At 42.9% G+C, this 15109-nt stretch overlaps 1 protein-coding gene across 5 annotated transcripts in view; it reads right to left on the minus strand.

Moving 5' to 3' along the window:
* The window catches only part of ITSN2 (intersectin 2), an 83795-nt gene that overhangs the window by 51647 nt on the left and 17039 nt on the right, over window positions 1-15109 (minus strand). For all 5 annotated transcript variants that reach the window (XM_053380249.1, XM_053380247.1, XM_053380248.1 and 2 more), the window contains exons 5-14: window positions 10690-10853; window positions 9510-9704; window positions 7104-7200; window positions 6723-6865; window positions 4712-4775; window positions 3307-3444; window positions 3128-3216; window positions 2027-2289; window positions 1126-1275; window positions 469-609 (exon numbers count right to left, since the gene is read on the minus strand). In XM_053380249.1, coding sequence (XP_053236224.1) covers window positions 469-609; window positions 1126-1275; window positions 2027-2289; window positions 3128-3216; window positions 3307-3444; window positions 4712-4775; window positions 6723-6865; window positions 7104-7200; window positions 9510-9704; window positions 10690-10853 — 1444 coding nt within the window. The remainder of the gene's footprint in view (window positions 1-468; window positions 610-1125; window positions 1276-2026; window positions 2290-3127; window positions 3217-3306; window positions 3445-4711; window positions 4776-6722; window positions 6866-7103; window positions 7201-9509; window positions 9705-10689; window positions 10854-15109) is intronic.

Below are 15109 nucleotides of genomic sequence, written 5' to 3' on the forward strand. Positions count from 1 at the left end.
ACTCTCAGCTGAAAATTATTTATAGATAGTATTTTATGACCCCACAAGAGAAATGGACAAACCAGCTTATATAAAAGACACGTCCAAGAATAAAGAAGGATTTAGGACATGACAGTTTTTTCTTAACCTTGAAGCATATTGGCATAACAAATATTGTTACATGCTACATGCATTTAAGATTCTGTAAGCTGTACCTTGTAAAAACTAGAAAAACCTGATAATTTAACCATCAATAGCCTTTATCCTTGTTAGGTCATTTGTAGCGTTAAAAAACAAAGTTTAATTGTATTATTTTGAGAAATCTAGCTATTGGAGGAGAAATGTTTGAACAGAAGCAAAAACTGTTATTATTTTGTAGCTACATCTTAACACAGATGTATTAAAAATACCCCCCTCCAATTCATTCATGTCCTTCATTCTCTGGAACACACAAGGCAACAAGTTGAAACTTAAAGTGAGATTTCATACTTGAAGCTGTTGTTGTAGCTGCTTGACTTCGATAATTTCCAAATCACATTTCTTTTCCAGAACATCCAGATCATTTTTTTGAACTTGTTTTCTTTTTATAACATCTTGCAATCTCCCAGAGATCTGCTGGTGTTTGCCATCCTGTAATGAAAATAATCTAAAATCAAACATCTGATCTGAGAACATAAAAACATGCCTCTAATATACAGAGTATCAGCTAATCACTACCCCTAAAACAGAAAGTTAGTCAAAACCAATTAATAAGAATTTTTAAGATAAAATATTATACAAGCTGGGAGATACTCTCAGGGTCAATAGCCACTGAAGAAGTATGCTTGCACATGAAAGCTTATACCCAGAACAAACTTAGTTGGTCTCTAAGGTGCTACTGGACAATTTTTAATTTTTTTATTTTGACTGCGTCAGACCAACACGGCCACCTACCAGAATACAGAAAGATGTTTGAAAAGACAATGTGTTGTTGTTTGGGTGAGCCCGGGGGATGTCCCCCAGGTGCTGCTGGCTTGGAATGCCCATCCCACCTGACCCCCCCCCCAGGTTGGCTGGAGCTGCCACAGTCCAAGAGCATCTGCAGGAGCTGTGTTCCCTACTCCTGCCAGTGGAGTTCCCTATGTCTTTTGCAGTGCTGTGACTCACCAAGGCATCTAGCTCAAGACTGAGGCTCTTCTTCTTAGAGGCCAGTTTGACAATTTCTTCTTGTTCTCGATTACGCTGATTAAGAAGATCCTGACGCCGAATCCTCTCCCACTCCAGACGCCGTTGGCGCTCAAGCTCCTGTTTTGCTGCCTGCAGATAAAATAACCACTAAATGTTCAGTTCTTTCAAAAGTGCTAAAGGGCAATGAATTATGGAGAATGTGCATTTCAACTTCTTTAAAGGGGGAGCCTCTGGTCTGAAGACAAACATTTATCCTACCTTTCCATAGCTGCCCACTTGGTGCTATTGCACTGGCAATGCCATACAGGAAGCCCTCGCTTCTCCAAGCCCAGGGGAAGGGGCCCATGCCATGAGAGTCCTGGTTCTGCTGCAGCAGGTTGCATGTACTCCTCCCTCTGGGCCTCACATTCAGGGGTTCCCTGATTACCAGCATCCGTCTCAGCATGAGGAACTCAGCCTCGCCCCTTAGCTGGTGACACTACAGCCTCGGACTTCCTGTCGAGGTCACTGCTGGACTCGGGTCTGCCTACCTGGACAGGGTTGCTAGCGTATGAACGACACTGCAATTCTGTGTGACAGACACCTGGCAGGCACTTTCTGGAGGTGCTTAGGCAATGCCCTGAAAGGGCCTTCACCTCAAAATGAAGGCAGCCCAGCTATTTGTGCTGACTGCCTGGAACACTTCAATGGAGAACTGGCTTCTTGAGGCTGAGCTTTGGCTGCCCCCAGACACAGCTGGGGCTCTTGGGTTTGGTGTCATCTTTAGGAACAAGTGGGTTTCAGCACGGTGGCAAAAGAATGCTTAAGTGAAGATCACTAAACAGCAATAAACGGAAAAGATATTCCTTTGCAGATTAAAAATAGCAATTAGTAGAACAACCTCCCGCCTTTCAATTTCTTTCTTTCTTTCTTCCTCCTTCCGTTTCTCCATCTCCCGCTGTTTTTCCAAGTGCCTTTCCAGTTCAAGTTGTTTCTTTCGCTCCTGCTCCTGCCGTTCCCTCTCTCTTCGCTCCTTTTCTTCTCTTTCCCTCTGAGCCTTACGCTCCGCCTCTCTCTGCTGCTGCTCCAACAACACCTGGCGGCGTTTCTCTAGCTCCATGTTGCCTCTCTCATAGTTTGCTTTCCTCTTGTCCTCAAATGTAACTAGATTAAAGAATAGTAAATGGCATCAGAGTGCAAAAATTGATCTAATGCAGGTTCATTTCTAAAACAAGGACAGTACAGTGGTACCTTGGGTTAAGTACTTTATTCGTTCCAGATGTCCATTCTTAACCTGAAACTGTTCTTAACCTGAAGCACCACTTTAGCTAATGGGGCCTCCTGCTGCTGCTGCACTGCCACGGTGCGATTTCTGTTCTCATCCGGAAGCAAAGTTCTTAACCAGAAACACTAATTCTGGGTTAGCGGAGTCTGTAACCTGAAGCATATGTAACCCGAGGTACCACTGTAGTATGAAACATGGAGGTAGATAACACTCAAGTAAGATCACTGACAAATGGAAAAGCATTTGTTATACGCACAGGGCTTTGATACTGAAGTGATTCAAAAAGCAAATTAAGTAAATAACCGTAGTTTTGGGTTTCTTCATCTTGCCTGCTGCTTTCATAGTCCCATGTTTCTCAAACTTGAGTCCCCATCATCCCTGACCACTGGTCTTGTCAGCCAGGGATGATGAGAGCTGCAGTCCAACAACAGCTGGGGGATCAAGTCGTAGAAACACTGCCACAGTCCAACCACTCTGACTCCACATAGCCCAATGTACTGCTTCTTTTCGGTCCTGACAACATACCACTGCTACTGTAAACAATGTATACTTGAGTCCTACAATTGTTATTAAGTGCTCAAATGGCTTCTATCAAGCAAATTGAAGTCAGGCACACATAATATCTGAAATATGGGATAAAACAACGTTTCTTTCAGTTCTAATGCCTTTTTAAAGTCAACTTTGCACTCTTAACATAAAAAAGAACCCCACTGTTACCTGGAAGTTTTTGGGGAGGTTCTTCTTCCTGCATTATTTTCTGGTACGTTGGCAGAACACAATCAGTATTTTCAGCACCTTTTCCACTTCTAGAGAGAAGAAACAGGGATTTTTTTTTAAAAGGACATCTTTTCCATTTATTATACAATTTTAATAACATACCATCTTGTGTTATGCACCTCATAGAAGGTGGCACTAACTCCGGAGGCAGAGTTAGTGGGAGAGGCTGCCCAGCTTTGGCCATATCAGTCAGATGCATGGCTAGTATGAATTCCTCTGCTTTCAGCTGTCCATTGCCATCAACGTCAGCAAGTGACCTAGGAAGACAGAACAATTGCATTAGAAGAACCGAGGAAATATGAAACAGCAATCTCATTGTTTCAATGCAACATTCTAGTACAATATCTTCAAGATACCTCTTACTAACTCGAACAATTCTGAAAAAGCAAATACCCACAAAAGCACATTTGAAACATAATCGGGCCTGCATGGCAGTTTCCCCCCAAATCATGCTCACTTGCCTCATACTCGAATTCACATGTGACATTGGGTGAGGGGAAAGTTGAGGGTCCAACAAAGAGTCTTGAAATGGGCTGCCAACTCTGAACTGGCAAGCAGCTGACTGACAGTGAGAGCAAGCCCACTGGGAGAGCAAGTCTGTGCAGCTGAGGTGGAGCTCAAAGTCAGGTGACAGGCGTTGGTTCCAAGTTCTGTGAGATTGGTTGTGCCACTGAGTTCCCCACGTGGGACTCCTTGGTGCAGCTGATCCTTGAAGGGCTTTGCAAAGGCCCCTATGCAGCACTCTGTAAAGATGGTACTCTATGGTACTCCAAAGCACTGTGCAAGGTTGTTCGCAAGTCCTGTGTGGTGCACTGACAACTGTGAGAAGGTCTACATGCCCCAATTCTTGATGTCAGGTGAGGAGTGAGAGCATCCTGTGGTCAAGTCTAGCCCCATCCTTGTTCTAAACCCATACATTGTTAATGTTTTGATGTTTAATGCATTGAAGGATATTAATTTGGAGTCCAGCTGATTTTAACTGGAGAATTAAACACCCGTTTTAATTCTCCCAGAGGCATGTGGTGTGAAGTAGTAGGACAGGGGTCTTCAAACCACGGTACGCAGGCCAGATCTGGCCCACTAGACTCGTAAATCCAGCCTGCGGACCCTGCCAGCCACTCAGTCAGTCACTGAGGTAAACCTGACGCGGCGAGGCATTTCCTTGGAAAGAAGCCGCGGACGCCTCACCTTGCGGGGACTGACTGAGCGGGCGGCGACACTTCTGTGCCTTCCGATTGGCTGCAGGAAGCTCATGCAGCCTTTCAGAGTCCCCACGCCACCGCAACCTTTCATTGGTAGAGCCGCTGCCACCACTTTTAATTAAAGATAATTTTTTAAAAAAGAAATTAAACAGATATAATCTCAACACCAGAATTCTGCAATTCAAGAATAAGCATAAAATAAAAAGTTTACAGTATTAAATATGCAATGTAGACTATTACATTTCTTTAAAAATTACTCTATGCTTATTAACATTGAGCAGCACAAAACATCAAAGTCTTATCAATTTATGTGTGGACTTACCAAATAGTAGCTAACTGTGTCTGGGAAAGGTTTGATTGCAGAAGAATATTTTTTGCCTGAAACCCTGAGTAAATCAAAGATGAAAAGTATGTTAATATATAAGTCAAGTATGATAATATATAAATCTAATTGCACTCAAGAACCAGTGATATTTTTTACCATCTACAGGCCAGGGCTCATCCACACTTTTCTTTGTCCTGTGATTTATTCTGTTTGGACTGTGATTTCTAGACATGGGTCTGAGAGGTTTTTCTTTTGTTCCGCACCTTCCCAGATGAAAACTTGCTTATTACTGCTGGATTGGAACAAATGTCAGTCTGCAGAAAACCTGATTGACATTTGCTCTGATTCAGCCGTAAACAGCAGGGTTTCCCAGGGAAAGTGATGGAACAAAAGAGAAACCTCTCAGACCCATGCCTACAAGCCACAGACCAAATGGAATAAATCACAGGACAAAGGGAAATGTGGATGGGCCCTCGTTTGGTTTTACTCGAAATATAATTTGAAAAGTCTTAGTCTGTGTTATAATAATTTAAGGTCTCAAATATATAAATTAACTGTACAAGGCAAACATGTACATAAATACATAAACCACATGTCTGAAACAGTACAAGAAGACAGTCCTGAAACCATTTTGAGTCTCCCAAACTGACCAAATGTTTCTCTGCAAGGAGGAAGGAAATGAAAAAGCCTCTGCATGGTCTCTGTGCTCACAAATCCTGCCTTTAGGGCACATTTAAGGTGTGACTAGGGTGCGCCTGAGACCTGGATTCAGGAATCACCGTATTTTTCGCTCTATAAGACGCACCAGACCACAAGACACACCTAGTTTTTGGAGGAGGAAAACAAGGAAAAAAATATTCTGAATCTCAGAAGCCAGAACAGCAAGAGGGATCGCTGCACAGTGAAAGCAGCAATCCCTCTAGCTGTTCTGGCTTCTCTGATAGCTTCGCAGCCTGCATTTGCTCCATAAGATGTACACACATTTCCCCTTACTTTTTAGGAGGGAAAAAGTGAGTCTTATAGAGCAAAAAATACGGTAAGTAGTTATAACAACATAAAGGTAAAGGTACCCCTGACCATTAGGTCCAGTCGTGGACAACTCTGGGGTTGCAGCGCTCATCTCGCTTTACTGGCTGAGGGAGCTGGCGTACAGCTTCCGGGTCATGTGGCCAACATGACTAAGCCGCTTCTGGCGAACCAGAGCAGTGCATGGAAATGCAGTTTACCTTCCCGTCGGTACCTATTTATTTACTTGCACTTTGACGTGCTTTCGAACTGCTAGGTTGGCAGGAGTATAATAACATAAGAGTAGCCAAAACCCAGATAATGCAATCAGGTAACTTGCCAGCCAGGAGATAAACAACACACTCAGGATTCTGTTTTAGACCGCCCCCTGTGATGTAGGTACGATGTATTGGGGTGGTGGTCCTGGGCTATACCCCTTCTATGATGTATGTATGATGTTTCTGGGGGTGGTCTGGAGTTTGAGGGTGAGCAATTTTACAAGTCTATATAAGGACAGGCACACCTTGGTTCTGGGTCCTCCTCCTTTCCTGCGTGTGAGGGGAGCACCCTGTTGCAACAGCTTTAATAAAGATCAGGCTTACTAGCTGCTTTGCTTCTCAATTTTCTCTGGTTGGCCTCTGTTATTTTCTCCTACCGATGGAGAACCTATAAAGGACTCTATAAGGGCTCTTGTGTACCCCATAAGGGAATAAGGGCAGATTTTGTTTACACCACCTGCAAAGATACACTTATTTATAAACATCTTCAAACGTGCAAGTGCAGTTAAATATTACATTTATACTGGGATTTCATTTTCTTATATAGGAAAATTATTCAATTAATTATAAATTTAATCTTCAATTGCAATCCCTTTCCTTTAAAAAGAAATCCCCCTTAGAACATACTGCATTATGCACAGGAGGAAAACTTTTTGTCAATTAACTCATGAATCACTCATGAATCTTTACCTTTGCAAGTTTAAATATAATACTGTAATACTAACCTGATAGGTATCCACTCATCCCTTTATCAAGGCTATTAAACTTCTGCCTGTATTTTAATCTGGAAGCCTGAGGAACTGCCCAGTCTGAAAATCCAATCTTTGGTGAATTCCCAGTTAGTGAGGTAGTAGAAGAAGAATTTGAACTGCAATATGAAAAGAAGATCACATTTTCAAGAAATCTGGCATTATATAAATATATGTTCAAACTGGAACATTGTTCCTATGTTTTTGTGCAGCGACAGTTTATGTGAATAAATGACTTCTGTCTTTCCAAGTACTCACTTTTGTGGGGAACCAGATAGATTGCAAAGACCACCCAAAGAGATCTTGAAAAAAACCGAAACTTGCAATTGAGACATAAATCTGCCTGAAGATCCCTACCTACTAGAGCCAAGATCTATCAGGGACTGTGTCTTCTGGATGTTGGCACCACCAAATCCGCCCATCATGGGACTGTATGAACTAAAGTGAGGCAAAGCTGAAACAAGAAAAAAGCACATAGTCCACAAGGCAAGGCAAAAGTATCTCCATGGATCACTTGGGCACCAACCAGACTCCATACCAAAAACTTTAAAAATTATTACTATTTGGATGAAAATTTTCAGTAGAGAAATAAAGTAAAAAAAGTGAGGAAAAGTGAACATGAACCAAAAACAAAAAACAAAATGAGAGAAAATTACTTGTAAGTATATAAAAATGTATAAAAGTATTACAATTATTCTAACGAGTATAAATTTATTAAAAAGCCAATATTGCTTTTTATAAACACATTCCAAATATCATTCCAAATGCATTCCAAATATGATTATATTTATCCATACCCAATTTGTTTCTATCTTACAAGTGTAGTCCTATCTTCTATGCATTGTTCAAAGGGGGCCATGGTATTATCCTTCCAGCATATTATTAAACATTTGTGCCCATAACTCTTTCAACTCATTTTTCAAATGGTTCTGTCTTTTATTTTTAAGCTTGTTTTCATAAGTACATCATTTGGAAATCCATTTCTGACCAAAGTGGTGACCCCTTTTGCACTGGTTGCATTTCCGGCAAGAAAAACCCACCCCACCCAGTCTTTCTATAATAATTATTTATCCTGTTCAATTAAATGGGTCTCTTGTAGATAAGCTACGTCAGCCTGCAATCACAGAATAATAGAATTGTAGAGTTGGAAAGGACCACAAGGGTCATCTAGTCCAACCCGGTACAAAGCAGGAATCTTTGCTCAAGGCGGAGCTTGAACTCATGACTCTGAAATTAAGAGTCTCATGCTCTACCAACTGAGCTCAAATATGTCAAAACTAGCTTTTGCTTCTTGGATTATCAGTTTTGACCCCTTTATGAACGTTCTTCCATTCATCCGTTTAATTGACTGTATAAACCAAAATTCAATTTCTCCCCTGTATTAAAATATACAATATAACTCCTAGAATTTCTAACAAATTCAGAAATTACACAAACACTAAGCTTAACACAAAGACTAAGCTTAGCTGGTGGTGGTTGCTCATGAGTAACCAGGCAGGACTCCGACCTGTCTTTTTACAGGTTTTATTGGTGCAAACTATTTACAGTGCAGAGCCCCAAAGTTCATGTCCGTCTTAGTCACTTGCAGATTCCGGGAGTGCCCCCTTCCGGTTTCTCCCCCAGTGTAAGAACTTATACACCCCAAATCTCCGTCTCCCCTCCGTACGTTTCACCCGTCTGCGCAAGCAGGGTGACGGAAGCGGCGTGTGTGCCTCCTGGCCAGCCGGGCTAGGTGAGGCGCTTGGGCTCTCCGTAGCATCTTCGAGCCCTCCCTTCACCCAGCTACCCCCCTCCCCCTCTGGTCCACTGGAGGTGGGGCTTTCTCCACTGCCGGGCGAGGAGCTGCTTCTCAGAAGCGCCGGAGGCTCTCTCTATCCCCCTGCCTCCCTCCCCCGTTCTGATGGCAGTCCCCTGACATTAACTTATTAGATATATGCACACTCTATTTCCCAGATTAAAAATAAGCCTTAAGTAAATAATAAGAATTATTTTAAACTGTGCTTATGTGAGTGGAAAAAATGGATAAATAACAATAGAACAAAACTTTTTAAAAAAAACAAAGTGCAAAACACAAAGCTCAAAAATTAAGTGGGTAAATGAGCAAAGAAAGAAGAAAAATAAAAACTAATGAAAAAGAAAAAAGCAAAAGAATAAAAAATTGACTCCATACCACAAACTTGACGAGCTTTGAGAACTAGTCTGACTACAACACCCTAATAATTTATGCTAATTTATAGCCCAATTCTATTTTTTCATTTTCTTCAATACATTCTCTATGGGCAGCACCAAGTTGTGTAACTTTCCTACCATGATTTGGCAGGGCCTCAGTGAGCCTCAGAGGCTGAGCAGGAGGACTTACGAGGTAAGGGGGTGCTTAACCCTCTCCCTTCCTGACATTTGTCCCCTCAAAACTAATCTCCTCCTCTTTTCCCCACGAACAAGGAAATAGCTTCCATGGATTAGTGACCTTGAGTAGGAAAACAGTATAAGGGAAAAGGCTGAGTACCACCTCCATCTTGCTCTCCATAGCAACATCCCAACTTTCATTAAAACAACGAAATATTTGGGGCGGGGCATCATGCATACAATATTTCCAGTGGAAAGTGGTTAGCGTAGCAAGAAGAAGGAATTTAAGGTGGAAAAACCATCAGTTTAGTATTTGCTAGGAGGAGATTTTGCATTCAAAATCAAGGCACTGGCCAACATCCAACTCAGATTGTCCAGACTGGAAGTATGCCTCTTGTCGGACATGATGATACTTACTTGAAGAGTATGGTAGTGGCTGGAGGAGGCTGGTTATTCCATTTGGCAATGCAGGTGTGCTGGTGGAAGGCAGCAGAGGAGCAGAAATAATCAGGGGGGGGATGGACGTTACAGAAGCAAAAGAGGACATTGGAGCTAAAGGTGCCATTGTAGGAACAGATGCTGGAATAGACAGGTTTGGCATACTGCCCATGCCTAGAAGAGAAACCAAGTTCTTAGTGATAGCCATATAGCTGTGAACAGCCAGGAATTGGGGAGACATGACTCACTTCTACTAGAGAGATCTACACCAGGGTTTCCCAAACTTGTGTCTCCAGCTGATTTTGGACTGCAGCTCCCATCATCTCTGACCATGGGTCCTACAAGCTAGAGAGGATGAGAGTTGTAGTCCAGAAACAGCCGCAAACCCAAGTTTGGGAAACCCTGAGCTACAAAAACTAGTTTTAGATAAGAGGTCTATGCTCACACATAAGTTCTCCCTAATAACACATGCCAGTTGCCACAGGCTTCAGGAAAAAAGAACAAGCAATATGCTCCAAGTACTTGCTTTAGACCAATAGATGTCTAATATACAGTATGATTAAAGGAAGAGAATAATTTGTTCAATGGCATCCACTTTCGGCACATTGAAAGGTTTGCCTTAAAAAAGTAGGGTTGTTTTTTGTAAACCCACTTAGAACAGCAGACCAATGCAGCAGGCAGCAGTTATGAGTTGCTCTGTGGTCTCTGCAGCCACTGCAATTCTCCAGTGGCTTGCCTTCACCCCCCGAGGCACACTCCATTGTCTCTTGAGACAGACAGGTGCCAACAACATATCACAAACTGCTTTCAAAACTCACCCTACTTTTTAAAGGATCGTGCCATATGGCAAGCATGGTTGCACTTTGAAACATGCAAGTCCTAACCCCTTTCCAGCACATAGAATTAGCTGCACTATTTCTGAGGCCCATCCTTATTATGCCATCAGAGCGCAGGAGAATCATCTCAAAAGTACTCATTATTCATTTTTATGAGAAAAATATATGATAATATTTAGCTATATTTTCTGTACATATCTTTAACATCATGATCTATGGTCTAATGATAACCGATTTGAACATAGCTATTTATTTATCAATAATAATTTAAGAGGGGCAGTCTTGCTCCAAACACCTGTACACTGATTCATATTCATGATTACCAAAACGAGCAGAAATCAAGGGAGAGAATGCTGGAGGTTGCCTCATCATTGGAGGGAGAACCACGGGCAAAGGCTGGCCTTGTAGCTTTAGTTTGATGAGTTTCATTGCTATAGAAAACTCTTGCTGATCCATTTTCCCATCCTTGTTCAGGTCTGAAAGTGCCCTTAAAAAAACAATACAATAACGTCTATATATTTGTATATGTTCTATAGTTCAGTAGCAGAAGACTATTTTCCTTGCCAATTACTCCTATTTAGCAGGGATCTCTTAGTATTTCCACCCCCACCCCTGGGTTAACTCTTCAGGAGCAGCATCTACTGGAAAGAAAGCAAGGTTGCTAGAGGCAAACCTATGAATTACCGAATTTTATCCTTCACCTAGGTTGGAGAGAGGTTACAACCGAGCAGAGAATGACAGAAATTGGGCAAGAGTAGAATTGGGACATTAATCACCTGAATTGCTCTATGCTCAAAAACTCCACTGCATCCTTTATATAGAAGTGGGATAGCAGCTCTAATCACTTGGCTCAGAACATTAGGATTTATATTCCACCCTTTCATAGTAGAAACAGAGCCGAGAGTGGCCTACAGCAGTTTAAAAGTTCCAAAATATTTTTTTAAATGCTTACACAATAAACAGTAATGCAACTAACATATGCGGACAGAGTTAAAGTCTTCAACAGTTGCTTCTATTCAGAATCCCAAGAAGCAAAAACATTATAATCTGTTCTGTTTCATCCAGTTGTCAGAAAGAATTTTGCAAACAGAGTGATAAGAGCATAGATGCTGCATATTCTAGTAAGTGGAAGCTTGGGTTGCGAACGTGATCCATGCGGGATGCACGTTTGCAACCCACAGTGTTTGCAACCCGCAGCGGCGCGTCAGCGCACGTGCGGGTTGCGATTCGGCGCTTCTGCGCATCCATGACCCCCCAAACCCGGAAGTAACCCGTTCCGGTACTTCTGGGTTTCGGCGGGTCCGTAACCAGAAAAAAACGCAACCTGAAGCGTCTGTAACCCAGGGTATGACTGCAATAAAAAAGGCAGACCATATACCTAAGGCAATAAGGGTACTATGCACCACCCAAGGATCAGAAAATGCAACCATCATGGCAGGAAGCATGAAAACCTTGCTGCTTGTTTACAGTTTTTGTGTTTTTACTCCAAACTCAGTTAACAACACATGGCACATTCAGAGGCTGCTAGCACCACAGATGCATTAAATTCAGTTTGTGCTCCAAAACATTAGTCTATTCTATCCTAATATTTTTGTCCTAGGACAGAAATTTAGATATACAGATCATGCCATTCAACATTTCTCTGACGAGAATAAGACAGTTGTAAAGAACAACAATACTTGGGGTGGGTGGGACAGGAGCAAGGCGGTTTGAGCATATTACACCAATCCTGGTCCAACTGAACTGGCTACTGATGAGTTTCCAGGCCCAATTCAAAGTGCTGGTTTTGACCTATAAGGCCTTAAACAGCTCAGAACCGCAATACCTCTTTCCCCATGAACCTACTCAGACGCTGAGATCATCTTCAGATGCCCTTCTTTGTATGCCCCCTCCTTCTCTGCAGTAGCTCCCCATCTGTGGAATGCTCTCCCCAGTTCACCTGGCACCTTCACTATACACCTTTAGACGCCAGGCAAAAATGTTCCTTTTTAACCAGGCCTTTGCCTGACTTGATCTACATCCTATAACGCTTTTTAAAATGCTGGCTCTTTTTTTGGGAGGGGGAGGGTTATTGGGTTATTGTTATTGTTTTGATTTCATGTATTTGATATGTTATGTGAACCGCCCTAAGACCTTCAGGTATAAGGCGGCATAGAAATTAATTAAAAAATTAAAATTAAAAAAATAGGAACAAATCATATCCTTAAAAATCCTAAAAATTACTGCACCCCCCCCCATGGACATATGACCTGGGCTGCTGTGCGTAAGAGAAACCTGGTGGACAAGCAGCGGCAAGAACCGGCCCACCTGCTTCATCCAACCAAGTCTCTTACACATGTCAGGTCAAGTCCTCCATCCACGATCAAGTCATGGATGGCAGTGATTGTCACAGATAAAAATGGCCGCTGTTTCTGACCCTTGAGTATGTGGTTGGAAGATTGACCGAAGAAGCAGAAAGAAGGTCAGATAGACAGGCTGAACTCCAAGAGCGGAGGAGTTACAGCCGAGGGGGCCAGCAGCAGAATCTGTCCATGGAGCAACACCAAGGTTTGGACTTGGCCATGGCATTGTGGAGATGCTATAGATGCAACGAACCCGGGCATCTCCAACGTCAATGCAGGGCAAGACTTCCAGGAGACGACGTGGAGCAATCAACGCAGAAACATAAGCAGAAGGGGTTCTCTTCAGGGAAGAAGAACACGCGTTCTGCTCAGTTTGTTTCTGCATTTTCTCGAGAGGAGAGGAAGATACCTCAAGGAACATGGTTGCTGGACTCTGGGAGCAGCAGGATTATCTGCAACCGTCGGGAGGACTTTAAGACCCTGGGGGAGCCAGCCAATGGAAAAGACTCTATCTATCTTGCTGATGGTCATAGAAGTAAGATTGATGGCCAGGGAACATGTTTCCTGCAGTGCTTGAACACTACTCTACCAGAGACTCTGTTTGTCAGCAGTTTGGACTATTGCTTACTGTCTGTAAGCTGTTTGATTAAAGCAGGGTATAGTGTTAAGTTCACGCAGGATGGCTGTCTGATAAAGAATGGAACTCAGGTATGTGGCCATGCAAAGTTGGAAAATGGGTTATATGTAATGCAGAACAAGCCTGTTAAAGCAGCCCAGGTGGTTCAGGATAATTTGCCAGTTCATAAGGGGTGTGTACATGAACTGCACAGAAAACTGGGTCATGCCAATTTCCGTGTGCTTTCAGAGATGCAAAAGGTGTGCAAGAATCTAAAAGTAAATAGCTGTAACTGTTTTCTAGATTGCAGTGTATGTAAAATGGCCAAATCTAAGAGGAAGCCTGTGGCTTCTAAAAGTGACAGAGTATCTAAAGAGGTTTTAGAACTTGTCCATTGTGGTGTGATAGGCCCTTTTCCACAGAAGACTGAAGGGGGCGCCAGATATGCTTTTCTGGTAATAGATGATAAATCACGTTTCAGTTGGTTGTTTTTGTTAAAGCAGAAATCTGAGTATTTCCCCACATTCAGAGAATGGGTTGCCCAAGCTGAAAAGCTCTTCGCTCGCCCTGTTGTGCAGTTGCAAACAGATAGGGGCGGAGAATTTCTGAACAAACAATTTGGGGCATGGTTGCGACGTAAGGGGATCACTCATCACTTGACTAACCCTTATAGCCCTGCTGAAAATGGTCTGTGTGAAAGACGTGGGGCTGTGATACAGTCAGTAAAGGACTGCCTGCTAGTGGATGCAGGGTTGGTCCACAACCATAGGCTGTGGGGCGAGGCTCTCCTTACCGCGAACTTTTTGATTAATAGAACCTGGTCTAGCTCTATAAAAGATATTCCTTATCATGTATTGTTTGGGAAAGAACCAGAGTGGACAATGCTCCATAACTGGGGTGCTTGGGCACATGTAAATATCCCCAAAGCTCAGCGTCAGAAAGGGGGTGCTAGAGCGCAGAGACTGCGGTTTGTGGGATACCAGTCCTATGGCAAAGGGTGGCGTTTCAATTTACGCCCAGGACGCGTGGTTCTGTCATGAAGCACAGACTTTGCTGACCAGGACAGATGGACTGTGATCCATGCCAACCCAGATTGCCTACTGCCCCTGCAAGTAAGAGAAGAGGCTTCTTCTCAGCCATTGGCAACACAGGAGCAGGATGAGGAGGAGGCACAGATTTCCCCAAAAGATGTGGCAATAGATAATACTTCTCTAGAGGAAGAGGAAGAAGAGCCAGAGATAAGGGGGGAAGAAGAAGTAGTTGTGCCTAGGTGCTCCCAGCGTTCAAACAAGGGTGTACCTCCTCAGCGTTTGACCCTAGGAGGAGTGAGAGTATGCAATGTGAGTTGTGTGGAACCACAAAGTTATAATGAAGTCTTAGACTTACCCCCTGGAGAACGTGCTTTGTGGGAACAAGCTATGAAAGAAGAAATGGACTCTTTTAAACGTAACAAAGTATTTGAGGTCATAATGCCGCCACCTGGTGGCAGAGTGGTGTCGTGCAAGTGGGTTTGCAAAAGGAACGTTTTTGAGCCAGATTAGTAGCCAGAGGGTTCACTCAGATTAAAGGGGAGAGTTATGATGAAGTGTTTTCTCCCACTGTAAAGAGTGAAACTTTTCGTTTAATGCTTTCCATTGCTGCTGTAAGGCAACTAGCAGTGCACCATTTTGATGTTGATGCTGCATACCTGCATGCAAATTTAGACCATGAAGTGTTAATAAGACAACCCCCTGGGTTTGAAGAGGGGAATGGTGCAGTCTGGCGTTTGAAAAAGGCTGTTTATGG

Source organism: Podarcis raffonei, chromosome 3, assembly GCF_027172205.1.
Source record: "Podarcis raffonei isolate rPodRaf1 chromosome 3, rPodRaf1.pri, whole genome shotgun sequence".
Lineage (NCBI taxonomy): Eukaryota > Metazoa > Chordata > Lepidosauria > Squamata > Lacertidae > Podarcis > Podarcis raffonei.